The sequence below is a fragment of the Danio aesculapii genome, chromosome 10, assembly GCF_903798145.1.
Source record: "Danio aesculapii chromosome 10, fDanAes4.1, whole genome shotgun sequence".
Taxonomy (NCBI): domain Eukaryota; kingdom Metazoa; phylum Chordata; class Actinopteri; order Cypriniformes; family Danionidae; genus Danio; species Danio aesculapii.
This window is the reverse complement of record NC_079444.1, coordinates 2,386,725-2,404,337: the sequence shown is the minus strand read 5'-3', so window position 1 is coordinate 2,404,337 and position 17,613 is coordinate 2,386,725. Positions and strand designations below refer to the sequence as shown.

At 39.0% G+C, this 17,613-nt stretch overlaps 1 protein-coding gene across 1 annotated transcript; it reads left to right on the top strand.

Annotated features, from left to right (window-relative positions):
* Nucleotides 1–197: 197 nt before the first annotated feature.
* Nucleotides 198–17,032, top strand: gdnfa (glial cell derived neurotrophic factor a). The gene is made up of 3 exons (XM_056467626.1): nucleotides 198–746; nucleotides 2,421–2,633; nucleotides 15,812–17,032. Exons 2-3 carry the CDS (start codon nucleotides 2,447–2,449, stop codon nucleotides 16,333–16,335), a joined length of 711 nt encoding a protein of 236 aa, XP_056323601.1. The 5' UTR covers nucleotides 198–746; nucleotides 2,421–2,446; the 3' UTR covers nucleotides 16,336–17,032.
* The last annotated feature ends 581 nt before the right edge of the window (nucleotides 17,033–17,613 follow it).

The window sequence follows — 17,613 nt, the reverse complement described above, 5'->3', positions numbered from 1 at the left end:
TTCTACAGCCTGTTTGTTTATGTTCTTTACATTATGCACGTGATTTTGCTGGTGCTGACACACAGCTGTATCAGTGCGGATGGAAACAGTGATGGATAGATGTGTGCTGCTGCGGAGTTCAAAAAAACGAGGGCGGTGCCTGTGCGTGACGTCAGCGCGCTCGAACCCGAGAGCGTGTTTAAAAGCGCTCCGAGCTCAGCGGGAGCGTCAGACGCGTTTCAGAGACGCGCGTGTGGATCGTAACTGCTGTGAGCTGACAGACACAAGCACACATCATCGGTCTGCAGCTAGTCTACGCACACGCACACTCTCAACTGATCAAAGCGGATATTGGTGAACGTTCACCTGGATTTCTTCACCTGTGCGCTGGGTTTTGGAGGCAGAATGCGGCGCGTTTTAATAGACACGGGAAACTATCAGAGTTAGTGCGGCTGTTGGATGTGTGTGTTTGGATCCCGATGTCTTCATGCGAGCGTCTGCTGCTGCTGATTTTTCCTTATTTTACAAACGCGGCGCGCGGCAGCATCACGGTCACGCGCGTCGCGTTGCGTTGCGCGCGGTGAGCTGAGCGGCGCGCGCGTCCTTTGGACACTTGGATCTAGCGGATAACATGTTGTGAATGGACCTGGGACACTGATATTTGTAGGATAACTCACGGATTTTATCTATTGGATCTGTTCAATGTTGCATGATTTACTGAGAATTTGGCTTTTCTGAAGCTCCGGTCTGTATGGAGCCCATTTAAGGTGAATTTATATGTTTTTTTCCATCATATTGACAGAAAATAGTTAGTTGTTATACTTCTTAATAATCATTTTTAAAACTATTCTGGCTATTGGAATTTGAAAGCTTTATATTATATGATTTTTTAAATTATTTTTTAGGTTCAATGAAGCAACATTAAAACATTTATTGATGTAAAGTTGGTTTTATATTCGCACATTTGGGAGTTTCTTCTTAATAATACAGTATTTTTCTGAATAGAGAAATCATATTAACAGCCAATGACTATCAAAGTCAAGTATATAAGGCTAATGTTGTTTTGAAGTCATGTTTACATGCGATTTAAGTAAGTGACATGGTAAACAATATAGGGAGCGTCTCACAATGTGTCACTTCGTTCCAAAATGAACGAATGTGCGTATATAAAACACACTTTACCTCGATAAATCATTGTTAATAGTTTTGAAACAAAAATCTGAAAGCTTTATTTCCAAAAAGCGCACTGCTCTCCTTTATATATTCGCCGAGTGTTGCTGGGTGGAGAGGGCTGTGGGTCACCAGATGGAAATATAGTTACTGTGTGCTTTCAAATACACTGTTTACCTCACAACACAATGTGGGGCAAAACGAGCACCTTTAAAAATGAATCGGTATGCTTTTAAATGGACTGATTTTAATAGCCAAAACACTTATAAGTGCCAATTGTGGGGGGATGTACGCGGCTGGGATGCACTAAATAGCTCAACCTCCTGATCCCACGACTATGGGGCTTATAAAGTATCAAAAAAGCTGTAATTGAATAATTGCATGTACAACCAGCAGGTTTTAACGATCAACAATTGGAGGAAAGCGTCATCCCCGGTTATAAAAGGCCATAAACGTAATTGTAAACATCATTGCATTCGTGAAACTGTTAGATTTTATTTGCCTTTTCATCAACGGGAGTTTTGGGATCCAGGATGGGGGGAAACTCTGGCAGAAAACACACATTTTTTCTGCTCTGTAATATTGACAGAAATCTGTTCGGCATTAGCTGGGCTGCAGCCCACAGAGCACATTGGACTAAAAAGGGCTTCATCAGAATATTTAATTCAGCACTTTTTCTCATTTAATCTTGAACTGCTTCCCTTTGGGAGGATTTTCAGTAGCCAGCACAGAAAACAAACACAGCATCCATCAAATGAGCACATGAAATACAGTTTAAGTTATTATCGCTCCCCTGTATGTATTTCCCCAATTTCTGTTTAATGGAGAGATCTTTTCAACACATTTCTAAACATAATAGTTCTAATAACTGATTTATTTTATCTTTGCTATGATAGCAGCACATCATATTTGGCTAGATATTTTTTTAAGATACTAGTTTTTAGCTTAAAGTGACATTTAAAGGCTTAACTAGGTTAATTAGGGTAAAGTTAGGGTAATTAGGCAAGTCATTGTATAACAGTGGTTTGATCTGTAGACAATCCAAAATATTGGGGGCTAATAATATTAAAAATTAAAAAATGATTTCATTCTAGCCGAAATAAAACAAATCAGACTTTCTCCAGAAGGAAACACTGTGAAAACCGCCTTGGGAAATACTTAAAAAAGAAAATAAATGCAAATAATTGAGGCTTCAGCTGTAAATGAAGTCTTTGCATGCCGGATTTTGTCATTGTGCAGATGTTCACTCTTTCCCCTTTGCACCGTTGCAGCTTCCCTCAAAGGAACTGAGTCTAAAATGAAGTTATGGGACATTCTAGCCACGTGTTTGTTGCTCCTGAGCTCCGTGTCCACACGTCCCCTTTTCCACAAACTGCAGCCATCCAAGAGAGCTGTGGTCCGCAGTGAGAGCCCCGCTCTGGACCCCATCATCGACTCCCAACCTGAAACCTCAAACCCAAAACAAGCCTCCATGGAGGAACAATGTAAGTCAGTGAGCCTGCACAGAAACTCATGCATGTCCGAAACACTGTGTGGTGTTAATTTGTTTTACTTCAATTGCAATGGAGAATTTCTGCGAGCTGTTTTCAATTACTCACATGTTGAGCAACTCAGAACTGTGACAATATACTGGTCAAGACTATATTAGAGGGATAGTTCAGCCTAAATGAAAATCATTTAATTATTCACCGTCAAAAATGGTGGGTTCCACACAATCCCTTCATGTTGTCCCGAATTAGTGGATTGAACATAAAACAACCAAGTTGTCCCCCCAAAAACCTCAAGAATTGTGTTGATTCAGCTAGTAATTTCAAGTAGTTTGAACAAGCAGCAAATCTTTGTTTTTAGTGTCATTTGTTTACTTCAATTGCAATGGAGAATTTCTGCGAGCTGTTTTCAATTACTTGCATGTTGAGCAACTCAGAACTGTGACAATATACTGGTCAAGACTATATTAGAGGGGTAGTTCAGCTTAAAAAAAGACAATTCTGTCATCATTTATTTATTTATTTATTCACTCTTTAGTTGTTCCAAACCATTATAAGCGTCTTTCTTTTGTTAAACAAAAATGAAGATGTTTTGAAAAATGTTAGAAACCTGTCACCATTGACTTCAGTACACTGTAAACATTTTGGTTGCCAGTTCTTAATTTTGGTTGCCAGTAATACTGTAAAATTTGCACGTGCACTGTAAATTAACAGTTACAATTGTGCTGTAGTTTTACTTCAATTGCAGTGGGATATTACTACAAGCTGTTTTCAATTACTTGCATGTTGAGGAAACCCCAACTGTGACAATATACTGGTCAAGACTATATTAGAGGGATAGTTCACCTTAAAAAAAGACAATTCTGTCATCATTTATTTATTTATTTATTTATTTATTTATTTATTCACTCTTTATTTGTTCCAAACCTTTATAAGCTTCTTTCTTATGTTAAACAAAAAATGAAGATGTTTTGAAAAATGTTAGAAACCTGTCACCATTGACTTCAGTACACTGTAAACATTTTGGTTGCCAGTAATACTGTAAAATTTGCACGTGCACTGTAAATTAACAGTTACAATTGTGCTGTAGTTTTACTTCAATTGCAATTCAACCCACAACTGTGACAATATACTGGTCAAGACTATATTAAAGGGATAGTTCACCCTAAAAATACTGTAAAACTTACAAGTGCACTGCACATTTACAATTACAACTGTGCTGTAGTTTTACTTCATTTCCACTGGAGAATTTCTGCGAGCTGTTTTTGATTGCTTACATGTTGAGCAACCCACAACTGTGACAATATACTGGTCAAGACTATATTTAAGAGATAGTTCAGCTTAAAAAAAGACAATTCTGTCATCATTTATTTCTTTATTCACCCTTTATTGGTTCCAAACCTTTATAAGTACAAAAAAGAAACTTTGAAAAATGTCAGAAACCTGTCACCGTTGACGTATATAGACTGTAATAAAAATGCTGTAAAATGTACAGTATAACTGGCAATTGTGGTTGCCAGTAATACTGTAAAAATTGCAAGTGCACTTAAAATTGTTTACATTTTACAGCACAATTGTAATTATTAATTTACAGCGCACTTGTAAATTTTACAGTATTACCAGCAATTTTTACATTAGCACTGGCAAAATTTATAAGCGCACTGTAAATAAACAATTACAACTGTGCTATAGTTTTACAGCACAGTTGTGATTGGCCGTTTACAGTGCACTTGTACATTTTACAGTATTATTGACAACCAAAACTGCCGGTAATACTGTAAAATTTACAAGTGCAAGTGTTATTTGTATTGGACTTGTAAATTTTACAGCATTACTAGCATTTTTAACAGTAATACAGTAGTACAAGTGCACTGTATATTAACAATTACAACTGTGCTGTAGTTTGCCAGTAATACTGTAAAATTTGCACGTGTGTACTGTAAATTAACAATTACAACTGTGCTGTAGTTTTACTTCAATTGCAATGGGATATTACTACAAGCTGTTTTCAATTACTTGCATGTTGAGTAAACCACAACTGTGACAATATACTGGTCAAGACTATATTAAAGGGATAGTTCACCCTAAAGATACTGTAAAACTTACAAGCGCACTGTAAATAAGCAATTACAACTGTGCTATAGTTTTACAGCACAGTTGTGATTGGCCGTTTACAGTGCACTTGTACATTTTACAGTATTACTGACAACCAAAATTGCCAGTAATACTGTAAAATTTACAAGTGCAAGTGTTATTTGTATTGGACTTGTAAATTTTACAGCATTACTAGCATTTTAACAGTAATACAGTAGTACAAGTGCACTGTATATTAACAATTACAATTGTGCTGTAAAACTACAGCACAGTAATACTGTCAAGTTTACAGCAATTTTTTACAATGCAGTACTTTTCCTACTATGGAAGTCAATGGTTACACATCTTTAACAAAATATATTCGTTAGTATTCGGAAGCGCTTGAGGGTCATTAAATAATGAGTGAAAGTGTCCTTTTTTTGGGTGAACTATCCCTTTAAGTAAGACTGAGCTGAAACACTACATTCACAACCGCACGTTTTACATAACAAACCCCAAAGCGCGTCTGTTCAGCTGCAAGAAAAATCCGAAACTGAAAGTGGCGTTTGGCCTTATAATACAGGTTGAGCTTGTTTTTTTTTTGGTGACGTTTTATCACAAACCACTTCTAATCATGCGGGATTTTGACTTGAGCTGAATATGGCATTTCTCTGTACATTTTGTTGACATTTCTGCCGTTTTCCAGTCGAGCAGACCTTTTTTTTCTCGCAAGTAAGCAGATAGTGACGTGACAAGAAAGGCATGAACTATAGATGACAGCAGCTGCTCCAGATGTTTAATAGCAGACTCATCTTCTGCACAGTAGTCTCGACGTGAACAACATTTGAACTTGGCCCTCAATCGCCATTTTTGCCGTCGTGGGAATTTGCTAAATTACAGCATTAACAAGTCAAGCTCTGCACGTGGGATGGTTTCCATTAAGGCCCCCGACCAATCTGGCTCGTAAAATATGCATGAATTTATTTCCCAAAAACTCTTCAAGTGGGACCTTGGGCCAGAGCCTTGCATAATGTGAGGCGTGCTGAAGAAACATACGATGGGAGCCGCAGAAAACAAACACATGTTGAATCGCTCAGTGACTTGAGTGTGTTGTGGATTCGCTCGCTATCACTGAAAATGGCAGATTGGCAGACACTAAAACGGGTCAATCGCTTTAGCTAATTCTGCAGTCTGACGCAATGAAGATGAGGCTTTAAAGCTCTCGTGAAGTGTATTTATACTCGGTGTTTGGCTTAATCTCAACTGAAACATAAAGAGAGGGCGGGGCATCGAGTAGCTCCTCCTCTTTATTAAAAACAGCCAATAGCGTTTTGTTTTTCTCACAGCTCAGCCAGTGAGAGTGATTGAGCTCAAGTGTTCAAATGAAAAGCCAATGAGAAGAAGGGGCGGGGCATGTCAGATACTAGAGAGCATTTGGTTGGTCAGAAGATTTTAATGAGGAACTGAAGTATGAGGTGGTGTCAAAAAATCCTGGTAAAGTCTAGAAGCTGTGGATACGCACATTAATATAGCATCATTTCAGTAACACTGTATAACAATTCAAGAGCTCACACTTAGAGATGCTTGATAATAATAGCAGGTTTGACATGCTGTCCCAGGAGAGAACCCTGAGCTCGGAGATAATTGATCCTTTAAGGGAGTACGAGATCAGGAAGTTCTCGAGAGCTCCCCCTCGTAAAGGGGGAGATGGGGTGGATGAGGGAGTAACGTTAGTTGGGCTATGTATAGTGAGTTTGGATTGATCCGATTGGCTTACTAATGATTACAGATGAAAGACCAGTGGCGATCAATCATATCATGTGCTCCTCTCGAAATTAAGCTGCGGTCACACTTGAGTTTGAACTTGGGAAATTCTGTCGTACGGTGCTGCAAAAAGGGGCGGGATTAAACATTTTAAAAAGCAAGCGATTGGTCCATGTTTTAAATTTCTGTCCACAGAGGTCAAGTTTTGATCCTCGATTGGTCTCACACAGTCAAGTGATGCCATTTTGCAGGTCAGAGTTCACCAAGCTTGAATTTTGCAACGCAGCGACCTGCGAAACTTGTGGCACGAGCTTGCGTTTCCGGTCTGACGCATTGGCGTGCGTATGAATGGAAGTCTATGGGGAGAAAAGTCCAGTGTGACCGCAGCTTTAGTCAGTGAAACCTCACTACATAATATTTTTACAGAACTGTGACGGTTTGGTTTAGGGTTTGGGTTGGGGTAGGTGTTAATAAAATACAATAAATGGGAAATTTAATAAATAACATAAATAATTCTCGCTAACTTCCAGCCACAAGCCTATCTGATCTAGCAACAACCAAAAATCACTGATCCACATAAGCGGACGTAAGAAACTGCAAACTTTAGATGTTTATATCAGGTTTATATCTTATAAATGCAAATTTTGTCACTGTTTTGGAGCGCACTAGCTTATAGATATCCATAAGACTAACTTCACTAGACCTTTAAAGGGATAGTTCACCCAAATATGACAGCTCTGTCTTCATTTACTCACCTTTTTACTGATTTCAGGATTCTTTCTTCAGTTGAACACAAAAGAAGATGTTTTGAAGAAAGCTGGAAACCTGTAACCATTGACTTCCATAGTAATGGAAGTCAGTTGTAGCTGAACAGATGCTTTGGGGTTTGTTATGTAATTGCATGTGTTTGTGAGGGTAGTGTTTCAGCAGAGGCTTATTTAAAGGGATAGTTCACCCAAGTGACATCCATAGTAATGGAATTCAACAGGAGCCGGTTTTCAGCTTTCTTCAAAATATGGTGGCTCACGGTGGCTGAGTGGTTAGCACTGTCGCTTCACAGCAAGAAAGTCTCTGGTTCGAGTCCCAGCTGGATCAGTTGGGATTTCAGTGTGGAGTTTGCATGTTCTCCTTGTGGTCCAGTTCTCCGGTTTCCCCTACAGTCCAAACACATGCGCTATTAGGGGAATTGATCAACTAAATTGGCCGTAGTGTATGAGTGTGTGTGTGATTGTGAGTGCGTATGGGTGTTTCCCAGTACTGGGTTGCGGCTGGAAGGGTATCCGCTGCGTAAAACATATGCTGGAATAGCTGGCGGTTCATTCCGCTGTGGCGACCACTGATAAATAAAGGGACTAAGCTGAAGGAAAATGAATGTCATTTAATAAAGAAAATCATAAAGGTTTGGAACCACTTAAATAATGAGGCAGAGTAAATAATGAGCCAATCAAATTTCTGGGTGAACTATATCTTTAGGTAATTTAAGTAAACATAATAAGTCAAATTTAGCATATAACTTACTACATTTAGCTGAAACCTGATCACTTTTTAAAATGACGTAACGTAGTAACATATAACGTCTATTGTCCTGACTTTTACAGGGGTCCCTTCAAATGGGCCGAATACATTCTGGTGTCTGCATTAAATTCATTCATACCATGCAGTGTTTCCTCTGGGATTTCTTCCAGCTGTGGCGGCAGACTCTGTTGGGCCTTTTACACAGATCTACCAACTACCTGTGGCGTTTTTCATTGACAAATGTCGTGAGCGCAGTATTACAAGTCGAGATCGCATTCATGTAATACGAGCATGCGTGAATCTCTGTGCTCGAGCGCCGACTTCCTCTGTTCGTGCACAAAACTTCCACGCCCTCAAATATACACTGCTCAAGTGCAGATTGTCTTGTGCGCCCTCAAATATACACTGCTCAAGTGCAGATTGTCTTGTGCGCCCTCAAATATACACTGCTCATGTGCAGATTTTCTTGTGCGCCCTCAAATATACACTGCTCAAGTGCAGATTGTCTTGTGCGCTCTCAAATATTCGATGCTGAAGTGCGATTTAGTGCGTTTATGTAACGAGTACGTCTCCAACATTTATTAGATTGGAATATTTATGAATGTCTCTGATAGACCTACAGAGCGGCATTAATGCATCATGGAGTAAAGTGAAACGGTTATAAACTCCAGCAAGATAAAGTCATTATGGAAAGTGTACTCATCATAGCTGAAACCTTCGTCGTGTTTGCTGGCCTCATGCGTCACACACCTGTCAGTCAGTCAGTCAGCACGCCATTTTACAGCAGGGACCAATCTCTGTCCTGGAGGGCCGGGGTCCCTGCAGGGTTTAGCTCCAACTTCCCTCAACACACCTGCCTGGGGGTTTCAAGTACACCTAGTAAGACCCTGATTAGCTTTTTCAGGTGTGTTTGATTAGGGTTAGAGCTAAAATCTGCAGGGCACCGGCCCTCCAGGAACAAGTTTGGTGACTCTTGCCTGATAGGGTTAAACAAATAACGCACAGCACTACTATGATTACAGAAAAGTTTGCGCTGTTATAATTCACTTATCTTTTAATACGTTTTGGTGGCATTATAACCCGCTATTTTTAAATAAAGGGCTGAATGTTTTGAATGAGAAGCTGAAATGTAGCCGTGGCGGGATGAATTTTGGTGTGGCACCTCGCCATAGAGGAATGAATGCAGCGGAACCCATGCCAAGTCCACACTTACAGGTTTAAAAGCGCAGATTTTTACACGGTCTACACAGAGACTGCGTTTTTAGGAAACCGAAACGGATCTTTTTGAAAACGCTGTCCAAAGTGTGGACCGTAAAAGCAGAGGCTTTCCAAAAACAATGCTGCATTTTAGTCATGTGACCAATCCAGCTGACATGGTGGACGTTGTTTTGGATGCTGTCCGCTTTGACAGATTTATTAAAGGATTAATGTCAGTTTGTAGATGCTCCATATCGCCTCTCTTCAAAGCACAGGGAACGTTTACTGATTCTTTCGCCGTTTCAAAGAAGCGGAAAGTAAATAAACGGCAGGCGGATATGACACGGGTAAAATCGTCTTACGTATCATGCGCAGAATTTGTTTTGCCGACAAATGAAATCGCAGGCAAATCGGTGCTTGTTCACACGTGTGTCAATCACACAGTGTGAACTATTAAAAACACGATCTGAGAGGATCGCCGATGAGTCGCCGACGCCCTGTCAGATATTTGGCATGCTGAATATCCGGAGCTGTCAGCGATTCAGATCATGCCATGTGAAATGTGTTCTGATCGAAAATAACATCGACGATCACCTACAGCCAATGAGAGAGCGGGGAAATCATCTTTCCCTAATCTGATGCTCGGTTTGAACTGCAGCAGATCGTCTTGATCATGTCTACATGCCTAAACGCAATTGAGTTGCCGGCGTGTGATTGGCTGATTAGAAATTTACGTTAACGAGCAGTTGGACAGGTGTACCTAATAAAGTGGCCAGTTAGCGTATGCCGAACACTGTACATTGCTGTCATAGTTGTGTTACCATAGCAACTATATAATCACCACAACAGATAATTCAAGTACTTCACTATAGTATGGTTTAAAGACTTACCATGAATTTTACCATAAATTACTATAGTATTTTTAAGATAGGTATAGAAAGGGAACAACTAGATTGAAAAGCTCTATTACACTTGTTAGTTCAGTGCTTGAATTTTTGGATAGAAAATGAAAGAAAGGGAGATTGAAGGCAAGTCTGCCTGTTTCATTTTTATCGCCGTTTGCTAGTCCTGGGATGCATAATAAAAAATGCTGTTTATAAAGTCAGCGCGGAGAGTTTTGAGACGCTGCCAGTGTTTGTGGGATTCATCTGATACTGCTGTAGATCATATAACCAACTGGGTTACACAAATGACACCAGCGTAAAGGTTACTTGATTCTGGCACCTCTTTTCATGCCTGCAACTCAGGAGCTCATATAAACATCTCCGGCAAGACGAAAATTCACACCGCGCTCCGTCCTGCAGAGACTTTACCTGCCATATGGTGCCTGTGCAACATGAAACAGGTGTTTGTGCATGTCAGATGTGCTGCGAGAGAAATCTGCATGCAGAAACAGCCACAGAAATCACTGAAAAGAGTGTCCAAGAGTTTTGTGTAGTGTAGTATATAGTTTACAACTGGTGTTAGAGCAGCTTTCTACATTGAAGTGAACTGCAATGTTTATGAAGGGATAGTTCACCTAAAAATGACAATTCTGTCATCATTTACTCAGCATTCACTAGTTCCAAAGCAGTTTTTGGTGCTGTTGAACACAAAAGAAGATATTTTGAAGAATGTTGGAAACCTGTCGCCATCGACTTCCATAGTGTTTTTTTTTTCCTGCTACGGAAGTCAATGGTTACAGCTTTTAAACATTCTTCAAAATATCTTCTTTTGTGTTTACAGGTTTCCAACATTCTTCAAAATATCTTCTTTTGTGTTTACAGGCTTCCATCATTCTTCAAAATATCTTCTTTTGTGTTTACTGGCTTCCACCATTCTTCAAAATATCTTCTTTTGTGTTTACAGGCTTCCAACATTATTCAAATATTCTTCTTTTGTGTTTACAGGTTTCCAACATTCTTCAAAATATCTTCTTTTGTGTTTACAGGCTACCAACATTCTTCAAAATATCTTCTTTTGTGTTTGCATGTTTCCAACATTCTTCAAAATATCTTCTTTTGTGTTTGCATGTTTCCAACATTCTCCAAAATATCCTCTTTTGTGTCTACAGGCTTCCACCATTCTTCAAAATATCTTCTTTTGTGTTTGCATGTTTCCACCATTCTTCAAAATATCTTATTTTGTGTTTACAGGCTTCCAGCATTCTTCAAAATATCTTCTTTTGTGTTTGCATGTTTCCAACATTCTTCAAAATATCTTCTTTTGTGTTTGCATGTTTCCAACATTCTCCAAAATATCCTCTTTTGTGTTTGCATGTTTCCAACATTCTCCAAAATATCCTCTTTTGTGTCTACAGGCTTCCACCATTCTTCAAAATATCTTCTTTTGTGTTCAGTAAAAAACTCAGGTTGAGCAAATCAGAATGAAACAGAATTTTCATTTTTTTGGAGGAATTAACCGTTGAACCTGGAATTAGCTATTTTTTTGAGTGTGGTTCTTTCTGTTAAACATAAAAGAAGATATTTTGAAGAATGTTGGAAACCTGTTTCCAATGACTTCCATGGTATTTGTTTTTTTTTCCTACTATGGAAGTCAATAGTTACAGGTTTCCAGAATTCTTCCTAAATAATATCTTTTCTTGTGTTCAGCAGAAAACTCATGAGCAAATCATGACAGAATTTTCCCTTTTGCGTGAACTGTCCCTTTACATGAAATGTGCTATTTTCCAGGTTAATATTTGAATATTTGAATATTACACTTGCCCTCCAGGACTAACTTTAGACACCCCGGGGTTACAGGTTTCCAGCATTCTTCAAAATATCTTCTGTTGAATTCAGCAATGATATAATTTTCATTTTTCAAACTATCCCTTTAACATAGAATTTGCTATTGTTCTGGTTAATATTTTAATATTTCAGTTAATATGTTTTTTATTTGCTAGCATTAAATCACAGTTGCTTGTTCTTCTCTAACAGTTAAAATCTGTTGCTTACTAGTATATTAATAATAAGGCATATTAATAATAATGAAAAACATTGTATATTGTAGATGCTTGCGTCTATGCTAGTGTAGATGCAAGCGTCAAGACCTGAACACCAAAAACATCACTAAAAAGTGTGTGTATTAAAACTGCTTGATTTTCCTTTCTGTTGAACACAAAAGAAGATACTTTGAAGAATGTTGGAAACCTGTCACCATCCTTCCATTTGTTTTTCCTACTATAGAAGTCAATGGTTACAGGTTTCCAACATTCTTCAAAATATCTTTTTTTGTGTTCAACACAACAACAACAACAACAACAAAAAACAACTCAAGATGAGCAAATCAGGACAGAATTTCCACTTGAATTTGAATGGAATTCAGTATTTCTCATGTTCTTACATTAAATCACAGTAGCGTGTTCTTCTCTAACAGTTAAAGTCTGCTAATTACTAATATTATTAACTGAATGCATATTAATCATACTGAAAATAGTGCATATTTTAAAGTCTTAGTGTTTACACCTGCTCCGTTAAAAAGACAAGTCTATTGAGTGTGTTTTGTGGGTCACAACAAGGTTAAATTAGTCAATACATTTATTCACTAAGAATAAACAGTAACACTTCAGTTGAATGAACAATTCACACCATTAACTACTAGCTTATTACCTACCTAATTATTAAGATATTACCTGTTTATTAGCACTTATAAAGTAGGATCTTATTTTACATCCCTAATCCTAGCCAGTACCCAAACCTAAACCCAACTAACTACCACCTTACTAACTATACTCAGCTAATTAGTAGTTTATTAAGCTAAAAGCCTTAATGGTTTGATAATGGCGTTAATAAAATATAAATTCATTAACTTTCCATCGCTTAGTCCCTTATTTATCAGGGGTCACCACATTGGAATGAACCACCAACTATTCCAGCATATGTTTTACACAGTGGCTGCAACCCAGAAAGTGGGAAACACTCATAAACTCTCATATTCAAACACACACACACTCATATAGCCAATTTAGTGCAATTTCAATTTAAAGTGGATTTAAAGTATATAAATATATCGCATATTTATATGTCAGTGCTAAAAATGAGCACTCGAGCAGGTCATGTGACCTCAGTGCAGCGTCCATCATGAGACGACCAACTCCATGTAGGATAAAACAGCATTCTTCAAACGTACTGCTCGTTTATTTTGAGGATAAATCCTATTAAATGAGGAGAAGAGAAAGTTTTGCTGCATGTATCATGCACGCATCAGAGCTTTTCCAAGAAGTGCGCTGCGTCCATTGGGTCGACTGCGGCGCGGGTCAACTCTGGAGTTCTGACTGTAATGAAATCATGGTGTAATACATGCAGATCAAACGAGCGCTCGCTTTAGTGAAAGACGAGGGCGGCATGCATGTTTCGAGTTTGCGGTTGAGCAGATGTATTCTGCTGTACCTCAATGTCATCATCTATAAGATTTTCCATCGCCGTCTTGAGATGAAAACACGACTGGTCTGTCCGGCGGAGAGCGAGATCTCATCCGCCGTTATTCAGGATGACAGATAAACAGTGTAACACAAATACAGCTGAGGGCCTCCTGGGAAATATTCATTCGTTTTTAATATATTTCTCAAGTGACGTTTAACAGAGCGAGGAAATTTTCACAGTATTTCCTATAATATTTTTTCTTCTGGAGACAGTCTTATTTCGGCTAGAATTAAACAGTTTTTAATTCTTTAAAACCATTTTAAGGTCAATATTTTAGCCCCCTTAAGCAATATTAGTTTTGGATTGTCTCCAGAACAAACCACTGTTATACAATGACTTGCCTAATTACCCTAACTTTACCCTAATTACCCTAGTTAAGCCTTTAAATGTCACTTTAAGCTGAATACTACACTACCTGACCAAGGTCTTGTCGCCTATCCAAGTTTTAGAAACAGCAAATATTAACTTGACTTCTAGTTGATGATTTGGTATCAGAAGTGGCTTATATGAAAGGTAAAGGCCTCTAGATTATGCTTATTTTACCACAGTAAAATATGATCATGTCTTGATGTTGACTGATTTCATTAGGACAGTAAGGTCTGACTCTGCTTAGACTAAAGTCTGCTCACTGAACCTTCAATAATGTCCAGTATAGAATATGTGGTCATGCTGCAGTGGAAACAGAATGAATATTGTGTCTGACTCCATCATGAGCTTGGAGGACTGCATCCATACATCTCTGACATGACTCAAATCACTGATTAATAAAGTCATCTGGAATGGTGAAGAAAGCCTTCTTGCAGGACTCCCAGAGTTCATCAAGAGTCTTTGTGTTTATCTTCAACACCTCCTCCTTCATCTTACCCCAGACGTGCTCAATAATGTTGATGTCTGGTGACTGGGCTGGCCTATCCTGGAGCAGCTTGACCTTCTTTGCTTTCAGGAGCTTTGATGTGGAGGCTGGAGTATGAGAAGGAGCGCTATCCTGCTGGAGAATTCGCCCTCTCCTGTGGTTTGTAATGTAATGGGCAGCACAAATGTCTTGATACCTCAGGCTGTTGATGTTGATCATCCACTCTGCAGATCTCTCGCACGCCCCCATACTGAATGCAACCCCAAACCATGATTTCTCCTTCACCAAACTTGACTGATTTCTGTGAAAATCTTGGTGCATGCAGGTTCCAGTAGGTCTTCTGCAGTATTTGTGATGATTGAGATGCAGTTCAACAGATGATTCAGCAGAGAAATCCACCTTCTGAGACTTTTCCAAATGATCAACTAGAAGTCAAGTTATTATTAGTTGCTCTTAAGACTGGGATCGACCACAAGACTTTAGTCAGGGAGTGTAGTATCTTAAAATCTAGTAAATTATGTACTGGCATCATGGCAGAGATACATAAATCAGAAAAATAAATTAATATAAGGGTCAGTTTCAAAGAGGAGGAACCCAATAAAATACACATGGGGAGGATTATGCTTAAGTAACTGACATTTGCTGAGATTTTGCTTACGAGAGTAATCCATACATTATTAAACAGAGATCTAGAGATGCACTGATCGACCGGCCAAGGACCGGAATCTACCACTATTCCACATGACCAGCTTGACTATAAAACTGGTGCCAATTTTAATTCTGTGTGGCATTACAAAAGGTCTTAAAAAGTCTTAAAGTCAGAATGAACCGGAGGTTTTATTTGTTAGATTGTGATGCAGTTCCTAGAGAAATGGAATATTAAATGAGAAAATAGTGGGTGTGGCTTGTTTTTTTTACTGCGAGCTGATTGGATGTAGTTAAGTAGGTATTTCATTCAGAAAGATGGGGGAAAGGGTTTGAGGAGAGTTAATCCAACCTAACAGACTCCTCCTCCTCACCATTTCGGTTTGTTGTCAAAACTGACAGCTGTAGGGGCGTGTTTAAGTGTGTAAGCCCCGCCCAATACCTCAGACAGACCTAATCTGAGAATTTAAGAGAAAACAAACAGGAAGTGCATTTTCAGATTTCAATGAAAGATTTCAAGAGCAAACCATTGTTTATCTTAATGACATGCACAGATGAGTTGTTCACCACAGAACTAGCAATGTGAGCTAGCAACATCAATATGGCTAGTTCTGATTTCATGTGTCCTCTACATATATCTCTTGGAAACCTGCAAATAGGCTGTTTAAGGATCATCAAGCCAAATGCGATACAGAATCTGACGCATGTTGTTTTATCTGTTGAAGATGACCTAACGGGACTGTACCCGGAGCAGTTCGAGGACGTAATGGACTTCATCGAAGCCACTCTGGGTCGCCTGCGCAGATCCTCAGATGTAGACCCTCAGATGAAGCGGGACAGGGTCCGACAGAAAGCAGCAGCAGCAAACACTGAGAAATCCGGAGGACGGGGGCGAGGAGAGCGCAAGAGGAGCCGCGGACGGGCCCGGAGCAGAGACGACCGGGTCAAAGGTCAAGGCCGCGGCTGCCTTCTCAAAGAGATCCATCTGAACGTCACAGACCTGGACTTGGGTTACAGGACCAAAGAGGAGCTGATCTTCCGCTACTGCAGCGGGCCGTGTCACGACGCCGAGACCAACTACGACAAAATCCTCAATAATCTCACCCACAACAAGAAGCTGGACAAGGACACGCCGTCCCGAACCTGCTGCCGGCCCATCGCATTCGATGACGACATCTCCTTTCTGGACGACAGCTTGGAGTATCACACGCTGAAAAAGCATTCCGCTAAGAAGTGTGCTTGTGTTTGACCGCGCACTAACAGGACTCTCACCAGAAGAGACTAGGGTGTTTTCAGTATTCACTTTGTTACCGAACCACGAGCGTTCATTGAGCAACAAACACCTGTTGTTTTGGTGGAATAAGGAAGCTTCAGTGGGATTATTATCACGTTTATGATGTCAGAGAGACGCCAACACGATGACAACAGACTGCAAATCTTTAATATCCAGAAAGCTATCAATATATATATATATAGTATATATGAAAATGTATTTATTGAGATTTAATTAAGTTATTGTTATTTATTGCAATCCATTGTATTAGAGTGTTTGTTTCTCTTATTTATTTAAGGAGGCTTTTTTGTTTTGTTTTTGGATCGTTGTTCTCTATCTTGGATGGTGCCAAATCGGAGCAGGTGTTTTAAAAGGAGCCGCTCGCTGTTGGTTCTTTACTCAGCATCATGTCGTTTCAGCATGGCGGCGTGTGGTTTAGTTTTCTCTGTGAAACGCAAAATGAGATTTGAAGGCGCAGGCACATTATAAAAACCTTGACAAAATCTTGCTATATTTATACACACAGACAAGCCTGAAATTATTTATACCCCAGGCAAATTCTAACTTAAGTTTATCGTTTAAATGTAAATAAAACACAATGATGACTCTTGTACATCATTTTATTATCTTTGGGAGAAGCCTGTGTTATTTCCAGTGTAACGTTTAATAAAAGTAACAGAATTTGCCATATATATATATATATATATATATATATATATATATATATATATATATATATATAAGGGCTGCACAATATATTATTTCAGAATCGATATTGCAATGTGCGCATCAGCAATAGTCATATCGCAGGAGATATGCAATGTTGAGTCTGAATTTTAGTTGACCAGGAGATACAGAATTGGATTTAATCACTATAATTATATAGAATTTATATGTTTATGCAAAAAAAAAATGTTTATCTTAGAATTCTTGTCTTGTTTCGTGTCCAAATATCTACATTTCAAAGCGAAAAGAAGATTATTTCACATACCCTAGAGCAGTGTTTCCCAACCCTGTTCCTGGAGGCACACCAACAGTACATATTTTGGATGTCTCCTTTTTCTGACCCATTAACTTCAGGTTTTGGAGTCTCTTCTAATCTTCTGATGAGTTGATTCAGGTGTGTTTGATTAGGGAGAGGTTGAAAATGTGGACTGTTGGTGTGCCTTCAGGAACAGGGTTGGGAAACACTGCCCCAGAGGCAGATATTATTGCTTATTTTAAGGAAAATCTCTTAATTTTGACTTATTTCTT